Genomic DNA, 21,658 nt, shown 5'->3' on the forward strand with positions numbered 1-21,658 from the left:
CCTACACTAATCCCATATTCCTACCAAACATCCCCACCTGTCCCTATATTTCCCGACCACCTACCTATACTAGTGACAATTTATAATGGCCAATTTAGCTATCAACCTGCAAGTCTTTTGGCTTGTGGGAGGAAACCGGAGCACCCGGAGAAAACCCACGCAGACACAGGGAGAACTTGCAAACTCCACACAGGCAGTACCCAGAATCGAACCCGTGTCCCTGGAGCTGTGAGGCTGCAGTGCTAACCACTGTGCCGCCCCATGAATTGGGTTCCTCCTCACTCCAAATCATGCTACTTTGACACCACGACAAGTCTTCTAAGGGAACAAGAGATTCTCTGATTGATTAATCAGTTGTAGTTTCTAAGCCTGTTTTGGCCTCTCTCCATGTGATGCGAATCAGTGCAGACTTTCTCAGTAAAAAGTGCAGGCTACAAAGTACCTGCTGGTATTCCTCAAGAAAGCTTTAATGAAGCTATAGTTTGCAGCATATAGGAATTTTTTTTATTCTTTCATGGGATGTGGGCGTTGCTGGTAAGGGCAGCATTTGTTGCCCATCCCTAACTGCCCTTGACAACTGAGTGGCTTGCTAAGCCATTTCAGAGGGCAGTTAAGAGTCAACCACATTGCTGTGGGTCTGGAGTCACGTGTAGGCCAGGCCAGGTAAAGACAGCAGATTTCATTCCCTAAAAGACATTAGTGAACCAGATGAAAATCACTGCCTGTTAGATGAGAATAAAACTACGTACCTTGTATCTTAGGTTTAAGGTCTGTATTCACAAGTCCATGCCTTTCTTGAGGAATACCAGCAGGTACTTTGTAGCCTGCACTTTTTACTGAGAAAGTCTGCACTGACTCGCATCACATGGAGAGAGGCCAAAACAGGCTTAGAAACTACAACTGATTAATCAATCAGAGAATCTCTTGTTCCCTTAGAAGACTTGTCGTGGTGTCAAAGTAGCATGATTAGGAGATTTGGAGTGAGGAGGAACCCAATTCATGTTTATAGGAATCATCAGCAGAACTGCACAGCTGAAGTGGGAGAATGAATGAATAGATGCACAGCAAGGATTGTAAAATACCAGATCTGGATGAGTGAAAGCCACAGGACAGACAATATAGAGTTGGAATGTATGAAAGCAGAAAAGCTGCTGTTGCAGTAGCATCCAGTGGAAAGATAGAAAGCCTGGGACTCTGGGTTGAATGGCTGCGTAACTGAAACATATAATAGGCTTTTTAAAAAAAAAATACATATTTAGTCCTTTCCTTTCTGGGGTTCTCTTCAATAATACTTTCTAAACTTTAAGCATAAGTACCCCAAATTAAAAAGGCTCTGCAAGCATTGGACCCATACTTAAACAATGCTCAAAGTACAACTACTATACAAATTACAGTTTTTTTTCAATATGGTAAGCTCTGACAGCAGTATGTTATGGGAAATGGAAGACATGATATAGCAAGGCACATCACTTCCTTAGGGAAAGAGATGGGAATATTTTCCAGAACAACATGGTACATTCAAAAGTGACAAGGAGAGAGATATGAATGGAATAATGTGACTAGGAATCTTATTGGCAGGATCAGTAATTCATTGACACTTCAGATTTCAAAATGTAAAGTCCAAGTTAAGAAACTATTTTTGGTTTTCTTCCCACGAGCACCATTTGGTGCCACCTTTTTTGCTGTTAGTCTTAGGACAGACTATGGAGTTGCAGGAATATAGTGTTATTATTATTAAATAGTTACTATTAAAATGACGCATCTGTCTGCCTGTATGATGAATACAACTGGCAGAAAGAAAGGGAAAAGATATTTAACCTACCAGAGAAGCAAGCCTTAGTACTGGGTCAATAATAATAGCTGCGTTCTCTCCCATTAATGTGCAGCATTTTAAAAGAGAAGAGAAAATATCCAGAGCAGGTGGCAAATTCAGACTTTCCTGATTCACATAATTCACCCACACAAGCACTATTTATTACAGCTTTGTGCATGTGCAAAGTGGAAACTGGGACACTGGGTGGAAACGAGGCAAATCACCTCAAAATTGGCTGTTACTGATACCAATGTAAAGCAATCTCAGCAGTAAACATACAAGAAGGGAGATCAGTATTGTGTAAATGCAGGTCAAGATTTTGCAATTTAATGGAAGTGCGGAGTGCAATTCTGCTGCTGTTAATATAGAATTATATATGTTTAGATATCCATATTTTCATATATTATAACATTCTGGTCCCAAACAGTCTGAATAATTGACAACACGGAAATTCATTTTTCCAAACATCAAGGGCAGAATTTTGTAGGCGTGTTTCAATTGCGGCGGCGCACATTGAACTCGGCAGCTTCAGACCCGGCAGCGCCACCGCTGAGCCTCCACGATATTTCGCACGAGGGCTCATTTAAATGGAGGGGGCAGAGCAGCCACCCCCTCTCCTTCATCGGGGACGGCCGCTCTATCCCCGATAATGGCATCCAGCGCCACCACGCAGGCATCGGCGCCATTTTTAAAGGGCTTCAGGCCCTTCGGTCTCATTAAAAGTTTTTAAATGACAGAATGGTTCAACATGCAGACATACATTTATTTACATTTTCAGTTCCCTGTCCCACACCCTCAATAAATAATAAATGTGTAATTGGCCCTCTCCCCCGAAAAAAAGTTTTATTCAGGTTCTGAACTTTCCCCCTCAAATTTAATAACCTTTGAAACTCAACCCCTTCCCACCATCCTTACAACCAATAGAAAAGGTTTTCCCCGCTCCCCCCACCGCCCTGATAATTTCACTCCTCCCCCCCTCCCCACCAGTGTCTTTCCTTGGAACAAAGAACAAAGAACAGTATAGCACAGGAACAGGCCATTCGGCCCTCCAAGCCTGCGCCGATCTTGATGCCTGCCTAAACTAAAACCTTCTGCACTTCCGGGTACCATATCCCTCTATTCCCATCCGATTCATGTATTTGTCAAGATGCCCCTTAAACGTCGCTATCGTACCTGCTTCCACCACCTCCCCCGGCAGCAAGTTCCAGGCACTCACCACCCTCTGTGTAAAGAACTTGCCTCGCACATCCCCTCTAAACTTTGCCCCTCTCACCTTAAACCAATGTCCCCTAGTAACTGACTCTTCCACCCTGGGAAAAAGCTTCTGACTATCCACTCTGTCCATGTCGCTCATAACTTTGTAAACCTCTATCATGTCGCCCCTCCACCTCCGTCGTTCCAGTGAAAACAATCCGAGTTTATCCAACCGCTCCTCATTGCTAATGCCCTCCAGACCAAGCAACATCCTCGTAAACCTCTTCTGTACCCTCTCCAAAGCCTCCATGTCCTTCTGGTAGTGTGGCGACCAGAATTGCATGCAATATTCTAAGTGTGGCCTAACTAAAGTTCTGGACAACTGCAGCATGACTTGCCAATTTTTATACTCGATGCCCCGACTGATGAAGGCAAGCATGCCGTATGCCTTCTTGACTACCTTATCCACCTGCGTTGCCACTTTCAGTGATCTGCGGACCTGTACGCCCATATCTCTCTGCCTGTCAATACTCCTACGGGTTCTGCCATTTACTGTATACTTCCCACCTGCATTAGACCTTCCAAAATGCATTACCTCACATTTGTCCGGATTAAACTCCATCTGCCATTTCTCCACCCAAGTCGCCAACCGATCTACATCCTGCTGTATCCTCTGACAATCCTCATCACTATCCGCAACTCCACCAACCTTTGTGTCGTCTGCAAACTTACTAATCAGACCAGCTATATTTTTCTCCAAATCATTTATATATACTACAAAGAGCAAAGATCCCAGAACTGATCCCTGTGGAACACCACTAGTCACATCCCTCCATTCAGAAAAGCACCCTTCCACTGCTACCCTCTGTCTTCTATGACTGAGCCAGTTCTGTATCCATCTTGCCAGCTCACCTCTGATCCCGTGTGACTTCACCTTTTGTACCAGTCTGCCATGAGGGACCTTGTCAAAGGCTTTACTGAAGTCCATATAGATAACATCTACTGCCCTTCCTTCATCAATCATCTTTGTCACTTCCTCAAAAAACTCAATCAAATTAGTGACACAACCTCCCCTTCACAAAACCATGCTGCCTCTCGCTAATACGTTCGTTTGTTTCCAAATGGGAGTAAATCCTGTCCCGAAGAATCCTCTCTAATAATTTCCCTACCACTGACGTAAGGCTCACCGGCCTATAATTTCCTGGATTATCCTTGCTAACCTTCTTAAACAAAGGAACATTGGCTATTCTCCAGTCCTCTGCGACCTCACCTGTCGCCAATGAGGATGCAAAAATTTCTGTCAAGGCCCCAGCAATTTCTTCCCTTGCCTCTCTCAGTATTCTGGGGTAGATCCCATCAGGCCCTGGGGACTTATCTACTTTAATGCTTTGCATGACACCCAACACCTCCTCCTTTTTGATAATGAGATGACTGAGACTATCTACACTCCCTTCCCTAGGCTCATCATCCACCAAGTCCTTCTCTTTGGTGAATACTGATACAAAGTACTCATTTAGTACATCACCCATTTCCTCTGGCTCCACACATAGATTCCCTTCTCTGTCCTTGAGTGGGCCAACCCTTTCCCTAGTTACCCACTTGCTCTTTATATACGTATAAAAAGCCTTGGGATTTTCCTTAATCCTGTTTGCCAATGACTTTTCATGACCTCTTTTAGCCCTCCTGACTCCTTGCTTAAGTTCCTTCCTACTGTCTTTACTCAAGGGATTTGTCTGTTCCTAGCCTTCCTGCCCTTACGAATGCTTCCTTTTTCTTTTTGACTAGGCTCACAATGTCCCGCGTTCTCTAAGGTTCCCGAAACTTATCCTTCTTCCTCACAGGAACGTGCTGGTCCTGGATTCTAATCAACTGACATTTGAAAGACTCCCACATGTCAGATGTTGATTTACCCTCAAACAGCCAACCCCAATCTAAATTCTTCAGTTTCTGCCTAATATTGTTATAATTAGCCTTCCCCCAATTTAGCACCTTCACCCGAGGACTACTCTTATCCTTATCCACAAATACCTTAAAACTTATGGAATTATGGTCACTGTTCCCGAAATGCTCCCCTACTGAAACTTCGATCACCTGGCCGGGCTCATTCCCCAATACCAGGTCCAGTACGGCCCCATCCCTAGTTGGACTATCTACATATTGTTTCAAGAAGCCCTCCTGGATGCTCCTTACAAATTCTGCCCCATCCAAGCCCCTAGCACTAAGTGAGTCTCAGTCAATATGGGGGAAGTTAAAATCACCCACCACAACAACCCTGTTACCTTTACATCTTTCCAAAATTTGTCTACATATCCGTATGGAGTTCCGAAAGCACACAAGTTGCAGCTGGCGGTCGTAAAATCGGCATGGGACGGCCGCTGGGTCGAGGTAAGTTAATTAGCATTTGTTTTAAATTAATTTTAATATTTAAATGAAGGCCCCGGTGCCAAGGCTGCACCGAGGCCTCACCGCCACCAGTAAAATGCGGCGGGGCCTTCTTGGCGTCGGAGGTCACTGGGTAAGATTCAGCCCCAAAAGTACTATTGAACAAAATGTTAAAGTAATTTTTTCAAATTTTCTCACCAATCCTCTACCTTCCCTTGCCCTACTGAAGGTGTTAAATCATTGCTTGGGTATAATCCTTCATTCACCAGGCACCACCCAGTACTTTGCTTAAGTGATTTGTCATGGAGTGAACCTGGATGATGAGTGCAGTCAGTGTTTTTTAACCATATTTATTACAGCTGTCCCTGATCCCACTCTTACCAGATGTCCGTATGTGCAGGAATTATTTGATAGCATGTATGGGCAGGAACCCTAACTAATTTTTCCCCTTCCTAACACAGTCCACAGATTTCTTGTGATTGCCCATCTCCTCCTGGAATAGCCACTAGAAAGCACATAAAAACAGTTCAGGAGCAATTCTCTGATTTTCCCTCACTGTGGAGTGTTGTCTGGTTCATCTCCTCTGTACCAGGGTGGAACCAAATATGCAATCCTGCACAAGTGTGATGGCCTGAATGGTCTCCTTCTGTGCTATATCACTCTAATCTACTGAGCTGATGTCCCGACAGACTCCACCACTATGCTGCATCTAAACCATGAAGACAATAATTACAAAAATTCTTCAGAGAAATCAGAACTAGAGTTAAGATTAGCCTTGCAATAACTAACTGGTCCTTATAATAACAACTTGTAGATTACATTAGCTGCATCAAACCTGAAACAAATAAATAATTTTCTTTCCTTTTGCACAAAATCAACAGTCTACCTACTCTGTTGTTGGCAAAGGCTCTTCCAAGAAGTAAGGATCCTGCAGAGCTTGCTCAGAAGTGATTCTTTTTGTTGGATCCATAGTCAGAAGCTTTTGCAGCTGAAATAAGAATCAGGTAAGCATTAGTAATGAGATCTGTGCAGCATCTGGAAGTAGGACTTCACATTCCAGCACAGATTAGGATGAAATTTAAAGCAATTATGTTCAAGGCTCAAAATAACTGTTTTGTACTGATTCGGAGGATTGCTAATCTCAAACAGATTTTCAGTTGCTAAATTGGGCTAAACTGTTTTGGAAGAATAGGTTAGGATGCAGCATTCAAATACAAACCTTTGCCAAACTAAGCCAATTTGGTTCTTTTTCATAGCACCATATCCAACAGAACTAGAGGTTCAAAAAGGTCACCACCAGCTTCTCGGGACAGGAAAGGATGGGTAATAAATGCAGCCTTGACAGCGTTGCTCGTAAAAATGTGACAACTCAAATGGGGATCCCCGCACTCGAATGAGTCAATGTGGAAATCCATGGGGTCCACAATGTAAATCAGATGTCTGTCCCTCTGCTGTCACGTTACTTGTTTGTTGATCTGCTAAAATGTTATTCTGTAGCTGTTTACTAATAACACGAAACATTTTCTGCAAATGACAAGTTTTCTTTTCGGTTAATAGGACTGCCTTTTGAAAGTTAGGACAGGGTCCTTGAATATAGGTCAACATTGGCAGGCTGTCCCTTGGTGTGTGGCAACATTTCCATGTGCTCCCTCCCCCAAAAGAAAAGTCTGAAAACTACTGTTTAGACCATTTCCATGTGGAAAGATTCAGTGGTGTGAAATGAAGAAAGATGATTAACTACTACAATTATGTTTTTGTTAATAAGAGTTGTTAGAAATGAAACAAAAACAGAGATACTGAAAATACACAACAGGTCGATCATCTTCAGTACAGGCAGGTTAGCATTTTGAACGTCCCTTTTGTCAGAACTGAAAACTAAAAGATAAGCAAGAATTTTTGCAAGGTTGGAATGGAGAATCTGGTTTTCTCACTTTTTTTAAAAAATGTGTATTTCTAGCATTTTTCTTTTATTTTTAATTGTACCTTATCATTTAGACTTAATGCAGTATTCACAAAAGTTGATCAGCTATATTTAGATTTGAGTGATGGTGCAACAAAGATAAATGCATTTTGCATTTATATTATTCTGATGCTCACACTCTACTTGAAATTCCAACACTGCATTGGATATGCACCAGTAGCTAAATTCATGGGGCTTGTGGAAAATCTGGGTAGCAGCTCAAATTTCAAAGAGGAGCCCACTTGAGGCTACATTCTGGGGCTTCCTTCAGTGTATTCTGAAGAATTGTCAGCCTTTGGGAGTGGTAAGTGGGAGAGATGAGTAATGGAGGGGAGGGCAGGGGAGGGGGAATTGTAGTGGGGAGTGATGACAGGCTGAGCAGGGGGAAACAATTACCAGGCAAAATAGAAGAGATAAGAAACACAAAGCAGAGGCATAAAGCACAGTCCATCTATAAAATTAATAATGCAACACAGCATTCAATACTCCTGTTTGATGGTTGGCGAAGTAAACATGCTGCTGTGTGAGACTGATGAGGGTGGCTGCCCTGGTTGGCATTCCAGGGCACCTTTCCCAGAAGAAAGTAGCACACTTTGCCTGTCCAGAAGTGGCACCAGGCTCTGTTCACTACTTGGCTGCTACCTGAAGATGATCTGCATTCTTGGGAACTTAAACATCAGGAAAACTCTGTGCCCTGTTGAGCTGATGCCCCCAGCTCCTTTCTGGAGTGATGAATATGTTGCCCGTTGAAAACAAAACCCATGTCATTTGCTTGAGGCATCTGTGGCCCAATTCACCAATGGCTTGGAACGGTCCAATGACATAAAATTTAAATAATGACCTTCATCCCCTGAGGTACAAGTGGCTTGCAGCTTGGTTTCCAATGAAAATGCAGATGAAGCAAAATAATAAGTTTAGAAAAAATTCCCAACAAAAATCAAAATTAATACTTAGCTTTAAGAAGCTTAATTGCACAGCCAGGCTGCCAACATACTGCAGTACCAGTTAGAAATAAGCCAATTGTCTGCCAGTGAGATATCTGCAAGCTCCAGTGTAGGACTCATTTAAATAAAATTTGTATGTACAACTGTTGTGTTTGTCTCCAGCACAGTTTTGATAATTGTGGTATTCTTCTTCACTGAAAAGCTACACACCTAGCCTGCACAACAAATTTTGTGACTCATGCTCGCTCCCAGTGAGGTTCTGTAGTACCAGTGGGATGTTGAAAATTCAAGGCTTACAGCTTCAGTAGCTACTGTTAGAACCATCTATTAATAATTATGTGGGAAAACCAGAAGCACAAGTACCAATTCCAAAGCAACAATAATTGCATCTAATACCACATGCTAAGGTAGGATGGGGCGAAGCAAAATACTGCAAATGCTGAAAATCTGAAAGTGAGACAGAAACTGCTGGCAATGCTCAGCAGTTCATGCAGCATCTATGCAGATAAGAAGCTCGGGTTAACATTTCAGGTGAATGATCTTTTGTCACAACTCTGATCAATTACAGCATTATGTAATCACAAAGCAGGCAAATTAGGCTCACTGTTTTCACAAAATATATTTTTGCAGGTTTCAAATCACCAGAAAAGTGACACTTTGAATGAGAGCAGCGCCTCATTGTTAATTTAAAAAAGGTATTCTTTTTAAACTTATAGGAGAAGCACTGTGGGAGTGCCTTCACCACAAGGACTGCAGTGGTTCAAGAAGGCTGCTTACCTCCACCTTCCCAAGGGCAATTAGAGATGGGCAATAAATGCTGGCCTAGCCAGCAATGCTTAGACCCCAAGAACGAATATTTTAAAAAATTGTTTGGTAGTGCTACTCCACTCCTAGCGGCGTTACACAGACTACATTGATTCCCCTGAGGCAGGCAGCCATGCAGGCCGCGCAAGTAGTCACCTGTGCAGCTTTCTTCAATGCTATCAATGAAGACAGCTATGCAGGCAGTGGCCCATAGCACTGTCTGCCCTTGGGAAATCGACCTAGCTCTGCGCAGTGCCACTTCATGCAAATGAATTTCTCCACCATAATTCCACCCTTGAACTATTCCTTCAACCAGAACTCCAAAAGGGTACACTTCTACCATAACTGTTGAGGCTTTTTCAACTCCTATCATAACTAAGTCTCTCCGAATGACTGCAAATTCAATGTAAAATCAGAGATTGATTTGTGTGGACTGGTGCTCCCTGTGACAGCCCAAATTCATTTCACTTAGGTCCCCTGTAATTGGCAAAAGGAATTTTTATAAGGGCAGTGTGCTAACCACTCAGTTTCCTTGTTTTTTAATTTTGCACATTTTCCTAATTCTAATTTATAACAATTCTTCATTCTTAATTTATAACAATCAGTTAGAGGTGAAGTGAAATTTAAACTTGTGGGCATTGCATCAAGTTAAATAATTCTGTCATCTGAAAAGTAAAATGGAGGCATTGGGCTGGGTTTAGTTCTCAGCCTGACGTCGGGTTTCATGGTGGGGCGGGGGGGGGCGGCCGGAGAGTAGGAGCGGCCACCATGGAGCCCAACAGGATTGCCGGCTCAATCTTCCTGCCAGCGGCAAGGCTCGGTGGTGGCATCTCCACCGCTCTGCGACGGGACCCTGCTTTCCATATTTAAAATACCTCTCTGCATAAATTTAAATTTAATTCCCCGTGATCTTATTTTCAGTTCCCAATCTTGAGCATGCTTTCACTTTCCAATCCGGGAGAAGCTGGCGCCACCAAGGTGGGGAAGGGGTCAACTCTGCATGATTTGTATGGGGAAGGGGAGAATGGGGTCAACCCTGCATTATGTTGAACTGTTTGTAGAGTTGGCAGCCTTTTAAAATTGGTGTCAGCAATGCCACCCCCGCCACGTGATTGCGGGTGGGGGGCTGCCGTCAATATGTTAAATAGCTGCCCACCGCATAATTGCAGCAGCACAGCTGCCATTTTCTGCACCAAAATTCAGCCCACTGTCTTCTGGAAGTATTGCCTATTAAAATCTTGCACCAACATCATCCAGCTGGTTCTTGTTTATCTGTAGAAATTTCTAGATCACAAGCTGGAAGCAATTATATTGGAAAAGTTGAAACTAGGAAAGCCAATTCGGCCCGCCAATTAAACCTTCTCCTTCTCAATTTATGTCTGACTACCTAAATTGTGGATTCAAGATGTACAACCCACTGGCCCCAAGCACAAACATGAAAAAAAAAGTGGGTAGGCACAGTAGAAACAAACTAAACAAACGTTTTGTGCTTGGGGCCAGGGCTGTTCATTTTCCTGTCAATTAACACCCTCTCTGTATTAACGCTTTGTCTTTCACCACACCATTAACATACCATTTACCTTTGCTCCATGACCTTCTGGTCAATTATTCTGTGACTTTGTCCTATCAATACCTTCTCTTTTGTTATCTCTTGCCCCAACCCTGCCTTACTTGCTTAAAACCTTTTACATTTCTAATATCTGCTAGTTCTGAAGAAGGGTCACTGACCTGAAACGTTAACTCTGCTTCTCTCTTCACAGATGCTGCCAGACCTGCCGAGTATTTCCAGCATTTCTTGTTTTTATTTCAGGCTCAAAGCTTGCTGGGGCTCAAACTTCCACTCTGTTATTCAGGAATTTTGGCTCCCTGATCTCTGTGCACTCTTCCTAATCCCCATATTAATTGAAACATCTATTAGGGGATGAATTTCCATGAGGCTCTCCTCTTGTCCACTATAACTTTGGCAGAAGAGCTCCAGAAAGTCTGGAAAAATCTTTTCAATATAGATATTTATTTATTTCTATTTTAACAGTGTCATGTGACCCAGAATTAACTGCTTTTCTGGTTGTTGGTTCCACTATCGTGTGGGCGGAAAATCCTTCTAACTTGATTACAAAGATCCTTTCGAGCAATTCTTTGGAAAAAGCTTGAGGGAAAAACTCACCAGAAGAAATACTTTACTGTCAGGCTTGACTTTGTGTTTCTCCATATATTTAATGAGGCTGCTGTTAGCATAGCTGAATACAAGAGAAGATCAACAAGTTAGACTTCCTTATCTATTTAGCTCCAATTGGACAAGACAAAACAATATTTAGTGTAGATGATTTGCCCATAAAATAATGATTTAATTGCATTATTTACTGTTCTTCACCATGCAAGTGACATCACCAGCAAACCAAAAACAAGCAGATGAGAAACCTAGTGCACACTCACACATCTCTCAGCTGCTTAAGAGACACAATTGCCTGCCCTCCCTCTCAGTCAGGGTATAGTGTATGGCCTGGGAAGACCAAAGGAGAGGAAGAGAAACAAAATAACATACAAAGATCTTTTCTTATTGATTGTTATTTACTGTAACTCTTATTTACAGTAGTTCTAATGAAAACAAATTACAATGGCTCCAGTCAAAAAGAACTTCTAAAAGACGTAGAAAATTAATGGTGTGAAAGAGTTAGTCTGATATTCTTTTTTTTAAATGTTGTCCTCACAATGCGGGTGATGTAGCAGACTCTGTTTATTACCTTTCCTTAACTGTCTGGAGAAGGTGGTGCTGGGATAGTGATTATTTTGCGAGAACATTTCAGTGTGGGACTGGAGTTACATTTATATCAGACTGGATAAGATGGTTCCTTTTCCCGAAAGGCATGAAGTGAACCAGTTGAGTTGCATAGTCATTTTCTCTAGTGCCAGCTGACAAATTAGAAGATTAATTGAACTCAGTTTCACAACTAGCCAATCATAGCTAGTCCAGTATCATAACTACTACATTATTGTACCTTAAAAATAAAACAGTATTTTGTGTGCAAAGCAGGAGATTCTTGTTATCTAGTGCCACTGGCTCAGTAATTGCTGACAAATGCTAATTATTTACTAAATGGAGACAGAGACTGATTTTCCATTTGAAATTTCAAAAGAATTTAATTTCCTCAGAATGGCACAGGATTACGAACGCACTTTAGCAGAATGTGTTTTGGATAATTTTCTGGAATTTCATGCATGGCAAGCAAAGCTTCATAGCAACTTCTTATATTTTTGCTGTATCATAGATTTTGTAAAGTCTGTTTAGTGAAAGCCAGTTGAAATTACTCCAAAACAGCTCCAAAGACAAGAACACACTGCTTCCCACTGAAGAAAACAGGAAATACAGCATTCTATGAGTGGTGTGAATGTACCTTCAGCACATCACTATTGTACACTACCCATCCCAGAAACTAGAACCCACCCTCCCCCACCACCACTGGTGGGGGCTTCAGAACTTACGTTGTTCTCCTGAAGTCTTTCTGCAGCGTTGGGTATTCAGGCATCTTGCGGATATCTTCCCAGTCTTTATCTTGGAAAAAAGGAACAGTTATGCAATATGTGCTAAGGACATATGTACATAATTTATTTATTTAGAGATACAGCACTGAAACAGGCCCTTTGGCCCACCGAGTCTGTGCCGACCAACAACCACCCATTTATACTCTTCTTTTTTCTTTTGGGCCTCCTTATCTCGAGAGACAATGGATACGCGCCTGGAGGTGGTCAGTGGTTTGTGAAGCAGCGCCTGGAGTGGCTATAAAGGCCAATTCTGGAGTGACAGGCTCTTCCACAGGTGCTGCAGAGAAATTTGTTTGTTGGGGCTGTTGCACAGTTGGCTCTCCCCTTGCGCCTCTGTCTTTTTTCCTGCCAACTACTAAGTCTCTTCGACTCGCCACAATTTAGCCCTGTCTTTATGGCTGCCCGCCAGCTCTGGCGAATGCTGGCAACTGACTCCCACGACTTGTGATCAATGTCACACGATTTCATGTCGCGTTTGCAGACGTCTTTATAACGGAGACATGGACGGCCGGTGGGTCTGATACCAGTGGCGAGCTCGCTGTACAATGTGTCTTTGGGGATCCTGCCATCTTCCATGCGGCTCACATGGCCAAGCCATCTCAAGCGCCGCTGACTCAGTAGTGTGTATAAGCTGGGGATGTTGGCCGCTTCAAGGACTTCTGTGTTGGAGATATAGTCCTGCCACCTGATGCCAAGTATTCTCCGAAGGCAGCGAAGATGGAATGAATTGAGACGTCGCTCTTGGCTGGCATACGTTGTCCAGGCCTCGCTGCCATAGAGCAAGGTACTGAGGACACAGGCCTGATACACTCGGACTTTTGTGTTCCGTGTCAGTGCGCCATTTTCCCACACTCTCTTGGCCAGTTTGAACATAGCAGTGGAAGCCTTACCCATGCGTTTGTTGATTTCTGCATCTAGAGACAGGTTACTGGTGATAGTTGAGCCTAGGTAGGTGAACTCTTGAACCACTTTCAGAGCGTGGTCGCCAATATTGATGGATGGAGCATTTCTGACATCCTGCCCCATGATGTTCGTTTTCTTGAGGCTGATGGTTAGGCCAAATTCATTGCAGGCAGACGCAAACCTGTCGATGAGACTCTGCAGGCATTCTTCAGTGTGAGATGTTAAAGCAGCATCGTCAGCAAAGAGGAGTTCTCTGATGAGGACTTTCCGTACTTTGGACTTCGCTCTTAGACGGGCAAGGTTGAACAACCTGCCCCCTGATCTTGTGTGGAGGAAAATTCCTTCTTCAGAGGATTTGAACGCATGTGAAAGCAGCAGGGAGAAGAAAATCCCAAAAAGTGTGGGTGCGAGAACACAGCCCTGTTTCACACCACTCAGGATAGGAAAGGGCTCTGATGAGGAGCCACCATGTTGAATTGTGCCTTTCATATTGTCATGGAATGAGGTGATGATACTTAGTAGCTTTGGTGGACATCCGATCTTTTCTAGTAGTCTGAAGAGACCACGTCTGCTGACGAGGTCAAAGGCTTTGGTGAGATCAATGAAAGCAATGTAGAGGGGCATCTGTTGTTCACGGCATTTCTCCTGTATCTGACGAAGGGAGAACAGCATGTCAATAGTCGATCTCTCTGCACGAAAGCCACACTGTGCCTCAGGGTAGACGCGCTCGGCCAGCTTCTGGAGCCTGTTCAGAGCGACTCGAGCAAAGACTTTCCCCACTATGCTGAGCAGGGAGATTCCACGGTAGTTGTTGCAGTCACCGCGGTCACCTTTGTTTTTATAGAGGGTGATGATGTTGGCATCGCGCATGTCCTGGGGTACTGCTCCCTCGTCCCAGCACAGGCATAGCAGTTCATGTAGTGCTGAGAGTATAGCAGGCTTGGCACTCTTGATTATTTCAGGGGTAATGCTGTCCTTCCCAGGGGCTTTTCCGCTGGCTAGGGAATCAATGGCATCACTGAGTTCCGATTTGGTTGGCTGTATGTCCAGCTCATCCATGACTGGTAGAGGCTGGGCTGCATTGAGGGCAGTCTCAGTGACAGCATTCTCCCTGGAGTACAGTTCTAGGTAGTGCTCAACCCAGCGGTCCATCTGTTTGCGTTGGTCAGTGATTATGTCCCCCGATTTAGATTTGAGGGGGGTGATCTTCTTGATGGTTGGCCCAAGAGCTCTCTTCATGCCATCATACATTCCTCTGATGTTTCCGGTGTCTGAGGCCAGCTGAATATGACTGCATAGGTGTTGCCAGTAGTCGTTTGCGCAACGCCTAGCTGTTCTTTGTGCAGTACTTCTGGCTGCTTTAAGTGCTGCAGATGTTAAATCGCTGGGGGCTTTCTTGTAGTTCAAAAGTGCAATGCGCTTAGCGGCTATGACAGGTTTCAGCTCTTCATTATGAGATTGAAACCAGTCTGCATTTCTCTTCGCACTTTTGCCGTAGGTGGTCAAAGCTGACTCATAGATGGCGTCTCTGATGTGGGCCCACTTGGTCTCAGCATCCCCTGTGGGAGTGTTTTGAAGGGCTGTTACAAGTGAATTTAGAAATTTTTGTAACAGCTGTGGGTGAGAAATTCTGCTCGTGTTGATGCGCGGGTGGCCCTTCTGCTTGGAATGATGCAACTTCTTTGGTCTGAGTCTAACCTTGCTGCACACCAGGGAGTGGTCGGTGTCGCAGTCCGCACTGTGGAAGCTGCGTGTGATTTGAACACTGTTTAAGGCGGCTCGCCTTGTGACAATGAGGTCTAGCTGGTGCCAACGACGTGATCTTGGGTGCCTCCATGAAACCTGGTGACAGGGTTTAGTGTGAAAGAACGAGTTGGTGATGCAGAGGTTATGATAGGTACACAACTCAAGCAGTCTCTGCCCGTTCTCATTCATCCTTCCAACGCCATAGCGCCCAAGGCAGGAGGGCCATGAGTCATGGTCGGCCCCAACCCTGGCATTAAAGTCCCCCAGCAGGAATAGGTGTTCGGTGTTGGGGATGCTGCTAATGATGTTATGGAGTTGTTCATAGAACTGGTCTTTAGCTTCAGGTGCGGAGCAGAGTGTTGGAGCATAGATGCTGAGTAGGTGTACTGGACCAGAGGTGGTGAGCAGTCGGATGGACAGTATGCGTTCCGAGCCATTTGAGGGAGGCTCTATCATGCTGAGCAAGGAGTTTCTGATGGCGAAGCCCACTCCATGCTGTCTTGGTTCTTCAGGATCCCTGCCCTGCCAGAAGAAGGTGTAGTCTTGCTCTGCTAGAGAGCCACTCGCGGGGAGGCGAGTCTCCTGAAGTGCTGCAATGTCCACATTGAATCTACTGAGCTCGTTGTTAATGATGGCGGTCTTCCGAGAATCGTTGATTTGTGTAAGGTCTTCCGACAGGCCAGGACACATAGTTCTGACGTTCCAGCTTGCAAAGCGAAGGGCTGGTACCTTCTTTCCTTTTTTCATGTTGTTTGGTGCGGTGTATCAGTCCACCTTTCGGGCAATGACCCTGAGCTCCAAGCACCCATTGAAGCAGGCAGACTGTGGCGGGACAGAACCTTATTGACCGGGGGCTGCCCGGTTTGAGGCAGGCGGTAGCTGTCCAGTGAGGTGCAATGACCTCTCCCACCGACAAAGGCAACCCGTGGCGCCCAGTTTCTACGCCAATTTATCTGGACTTATAACCCGTAACTGCTGCCTTCCGTGTTGTTTTAGTCGCTGTGAGGCAACTATGGAGTGACCTCTCCATGGCGCATGCCTGGGCAAATTTATGGAGGTTGAGAGTTGCCCAGTCGTCAAAACCCCCCTCTCGGCCTTTCTGGTGGGGTCCAAAGGAGTGCAGGACACGACGTTTGGCACCAGTATGGCTGCAGGAACTGCCGGAAACATGCCAAAGGTGACACATGACCGCCTACGGGGTTCCGCTCCGGATTTTCTGTTAGGGTTTACTTCCTTAGCCTTGGTCTCTCCCGAGACGCCCACAAGGCAGTGGGGTTGTTGGGGCCCCTACACAGGTGTAGGATGGTGCCGGTGGGAGGAGGGGATGCAAGGGGGAGGGGTAGAGGGAGGGGGTGGGGGGGGTGCAGGGGAAGGGGGTGCGGGGTGAAGATGGTGCGAGGGGGGGCGGGCTGGGACGGGGTTGTGAGGGGGTGAGCTGAGAGGGTGGAGCAGGGAAGGGGACGGGGGTGGGGGGGGGGGTGGAAGGGGGGTAAAGGGGGGGGAGGGGGGGTGGAATCTGGTGCAGGTAATAAGCCATTTCCTCAGTGCCCACCATCGACGTCCGGAAAGCTCATCCACGTCCTTCGGGAGGTGAAGCATCATTTGGCAGACTTAGAGGTGATTACATTTGCTAAGGGTTTTTTTTTTTTGCAGTGGTTTAAATAAAGGCATGCAGCATTGCCGACAGTGCGCTGCAGATGCTCTCCGAGCCATCTCCCGTGGGCGCTTTGAAGTTGCGGCTGGGGGGGCCGTTCGTGGATGTTTATACTAACCTTGCAGTAATCCCATATTCCCCACCTACACTAGGGGCAATTTACAATGGCCAATTTACCTATCAACCTGCAAGTCTTTGGCTGTGGGAGGAAACCAGAGCACTTGACGAAAACCCACACAGTCACAGGGAGAACTTGCAAACTCCACGCAGGCAGTACCCAGAATCAAACCCGGGTCCCTGGAGCTGTGAGGCTGCGGTGCTAACCACTGCGCCACTATGCCGCCCATAATAACATCTACAAAATATATATTCCCTTTAACATTCACAACAGTCTGAGAAACATCGACAAAATTGGTGCAGTTTGAATCATGTGATACAGTTGCAACCCAGGTATCAGCTTACTTTTTGATTCTACTATCACTTTTCAAAAAGGTGAAGTACATTGTTTAAAAATGCTATAGAATACAAAGTGTTTCAAGATTGATGGGGTCATAGATAAACTTCTTGAACTCTGTTCCTTTGGCATCATCTGAACCCTTCAATTGTTACCATCTGATGATGTATGAGTTATGTGTCATATTATTTGTATCACACATGGGACAACCCTCTAAATTCAAGGAAATACAGCTGTGTTGGAGTCCATGGTTTGCGAGACCAGTGGAGGAGTATTGTCACTGGTGCTACATCTGATGACTGTGCAGCAGTCCTGCATTTACCATGCAGTACTGCTGCAGCATAACAAAATGTCACTTCTGGCATGCTCAAGGTCATACCATTCATATACTGAATGGTCAAAATACCATCCTTTTACAAGAGCTCTCTATCAGCTCTCTAACTCTAATCCACTTAATACATGCGAAATAAATAAAACAAATGTTAGCCAGCTTGCCACTAATTGTACCTTCCCTGCACAAAAGCGAACCTTTTATGACTACTTTACATACAGTAGCTGCTGTTAGTAACAATTATCTTTATGAAAATACAGTTCTTTCAAATGGCACCTGGGTACTGGATTTATTTTAGAGTTGCAAAAATGAGTAAACTTTAGTACTTCACAATTTTTCCACCAGTATTTTGTTGCTCTTTTCCACCATTGCATCACTATCTCCTGTCCCATTCCCCAACATGGTAAGCATTTTTAAATGACTTTTTCAGATTTTCTTTTTGCATAAAAAATATGTGCAAAGCAGGAAACTACAATGCTTTACAAGAAAAAAAACACACCTTTCTCAGGAGCAGAATAAAAGTTAATGACTAATAACTGCAAAAAGGGAAAACCGATCTCCAAGCCAAGCCAACAAAGAGGAAAGTATCTCCATCCAACTTAAACTGCAATCTCCAGTTGGTTAGGAAATTACATAGAATTTACATCACAGAAACAGGCCATTTGGCCCAATTGGTCTATGCTCTAAATGAGCCTCCTCCCTTTCAACTTCATCTTATTTTATCAACATAACCTTCTATTCCTTTTTCCCTCATGTACTTATCCAGCTTCCTCTTAAATGCATCTGTGCTATTCGCTTCAACTGCTCCATATGGCAGCGAGTTCCACATTGTAACCATTCCTTGGGTAAAGAAGTTTCTCCTGAATTCCTTTTTGGATTTATTAGTGCCTGCCATATATTTATGACCCCTAGTATTGGACTCCTCCATAAGTGGAATCATCTTTCTACATCTATCCTATTGAACCCATTCATAATTTTAAACACTTCTAACAGGTCATCTCTCAATCTACCCTTTTCTAGAGAAAAGAGCCGCAGCCTGTTCAGTCTAGACTGATAATGGGAACATTGGAACATTGGACCAAGAATAGACCATTTAGCCCCACAAGCCTGTTCTGCCATTCAATGAGATCCTGGTTGATCTTATGTCCATATACCTGTCTTTGCCCCATATCCCTTAATGCCTTTGGCTAACAAAAATCTATCAATCTCAGTTTTAAATTTAACAATTGATCTGGCATCAATTGCCATTTGCGAAGAGCATTCCAATGACAAGAGCAGCAGACACATGGGAACACCACCACCTGCAAGTTCCCCTCCAAGCCACACACCATCCTGACTTGGAACTATATTGCCATTCATTCACTGTCGCTGGGTCAAAATCCTGCAGCTCCCTTCCTAACTGTGGGTGTATCTACACCACACAGACTGCAGCAGTTCAAGAAGGCAGCTGATCACCTCCTTCTCAAGTTAGGGATGGGCAACAAATGCTGGCCTAGCCAGCAATGCCCGCATCCCATGAATGAATAAAACACTACCATCCTTTGCATGGATAAGTGTTTCCTAATTGCACTCCTGAAAGATTCTGGCTCTAAATTTTAGACTATGACCTCTAGTCCTAGACTCCACAACCAGCGGTAATAGTTTCTCCTTATCTACCCTATCTATTCTCCTTAATATCTTGAAGACTTCGATCAAATTGTCCCTTAACCCGCTAAATTCAAGGAAAACAGCTGTGATGGAGTCCATGGTTTGCAAGACCAGCGGAGGAGCATGTGCAGAATGTTGTTTGAACAGATGACTTGTTGATTTCTGTTAAGTGCACTGACTCTGGGTTCAAAGCTTTTTTTTGAGACTGTCCCCAACTTAAATGTGGATCTAAAAACCTCAGGTTTCTGGGGAAACTAACAGTCATAGAGTCATACAGCACAGAAACAGGCCCTTCGGCCCTGTTCAAACAGGTTGCAGGCTGTTTTTGGCAGGCAACAGAGAGAGAATGCTGAATCTGGGAGTTGGCCACCAGAAAATATGAGTTGTTGCAGCTGTTTTCGGTTGCTTAAGGCAATACCAGTGGAAGTACGCCATCAAGACTGTCGTGAGCTGAACCAAGGAGGTTCAAGAGACGACAAGACCGAGACGTTGAAGGGAAGACTGAAATCCACGACAAGAAGGCAGTACATCAGTGTCTTGGAGGAAGGGAGCTGGAAATCTACCTGATGAAGTTCAAAGTTTTGAAGATATTTGTGGCTGTTTGGTGCCATCTTTGCTGAGAGGACTGCCCAGTAAATTCATGAAATATTTTCATTGTATCTGATAATTAATGTGTAATCTGTAAGCTATATATATCTCGACTGTGATTTGACTGTTAATTCATGGTGAATTTATGTTGATTTTGGTTTGATTGCTGAAGTAAAACTTATAGAAATGAAATCTGGTCCGTTTGTTTTTTTTATTGGGGTTGGTCGGTAAATTTGATTCTTTTGGCTTGTCAATCTCCATAACACAACTCTAATTTATTTAATCTCTCCTTGTAGATTAACCCTTGGAGGTTAGGTACCATTCTAATAAACCTATGCCTCACTCTCTCCAAGGTCAACATATATCCTTCCTAAGATGTGGTGCCCAGAACTGCTCACAGTACTCCAGGTGTGGTCCAGCCAGAACTTTGAATAGCTGAAGTATGACTTCTACCCCCTTGTATTCTAGTCCTCTAGATATAAAGGCCAGCATTTAATTAGTCTTTTTGATTATTCTTCAGTACCTGGTCATGACATTTTAATGATCTATGTAGCTGGACCCTCAAGTCTCTTTGGGCCTCCCCGTTCTAGTTTTTCACCATTTGCCTACATTTTATGTAATTGGCAAATTTGGTTACGTGGCTTTCTATCCCATCATTGATGAATACAGTGAATAGTTGAGATGCTAGCACAGATCCTTGTGGTATACTACTAGTCATATCCTGCTAATTAAACCTGCCCATTAACTCTACTCTCTGTCTCCTGCTGCTCAGCCAATTTACTTAACAGGTCAATAATTTGCTTTCAGTTCCATGAGCTTCAACATTAGCTAATAGTCTCTTATAAAGAACTTTATCAAATGTTTTCTGTAAGTCCAGATAAATAACATCCAGACATTTCCCTGTCCATTACTTTAGACACCTCTTCAAAAAGTTCAATCAAATTCGTCAGGCATGACCAACCCTTTACAAATCCATGCTGGCTCTCTCTAATCAACTAAAAATTTTCATGGTGTTCAGTCACACTATCCTTCCTTATAAACTCTAGCAATTTCCTGACAACAGATGTTCGGCTAACTGATGTATAATTCCCTGGTTTCCCTCTCTCACCTTTCTTAAATAGCAGAGTGACATGTGTAATTTTCCAATCTAAAGGAACGGTTCCTGAATTGAGAGAACTTTGGAAGATTTATCTTCTAAAGTTCTCTAGTAATAACCTCTCAGTTCTGAAAACCCATCATCTAAGTTGTAAGCCTTTCACGCTGACTGATGTCATGATCTGTTTGCTCTGCATACTTCTAGCAGATGTTCACTGTGCACACGCTGATGCCCTCAAACATTATGACATCCAGCGTGATTCACCCTGCAAGTGTACATGTGTGCCAGCAATACCATTTTGGAGCTCTAAGGGCACTTGAAGCTGCTGACTGTTCCTCGAATGTCCCCATTATTAAATTGAAGACCAATGATCCGAATATCGATCCCTGCGGGAGTCAACTAGCAACTCGTCTCCATACAAAGAAATTACAATTCATAACATCCCTCTGCATATCAGCATGAAATCAGTCCTTATCCACCCTAGAATCTTCCCTCCAATCCCACAGGATTCTACCTTATTAATTAGTCACACCACTGCTGCCAGACACCAAAAAAGAAATCAGCCATAACAAAAGAAAAAACACAACAGCAGCAGATATGAT

General features: G+C 44.0%; 1 protein-coding gene across 6 annotated transcripts in view; it reads right to left on the reverse strand.

The window, feature by feature from the left end:
• Window positions 1–21,658, reverse strand: part of cdk19 (cyclin dependent kinase 19) — a 308,467-nt gene that overhangs the window by 74,990 nt on the left and 211,819 nt on the right. For all 6 annotated transcript variants that reach the window (XM_068027312.1, XM_068027313.1, XM_068027309.1 and 3 more), the window contains 3 exons: window positions 12,578–12,647; window positions 11,262–11,334; window positions 6,280–6,377 (listed from right to left, as the gene is read on the reverse strand). In XM_068027312.1, coding sequence (XP_067883413.1) covers window positions 6,280–6,377; window positions 11,262–11,334; window positions 12,578–12,647 — 241 coding nt within the window. The remainder of the gene's footprint in view (window positions 1–6,279; window positions 6,378–11,261; window positions 11,335–12,577; window positions 12,648–21,658) is intronic.

Source organism: Heterodontus francisci, chromosome 3 (assembly GCF_036365525.1).
Source record: "Heterodontus francisci isolate sHetFra1 chromosome 3, sHetFra1.hap1, whole genome shotgun sequence".
In the NCBI taxonomy this organism is placed as follows: domain Eukaryota; kingdom Metazoa; phylum Chordata; class Chondrichthyes; order Heterodontiformes; family Heterodontidae; genus Heterodontus; species Heterodontus francisci.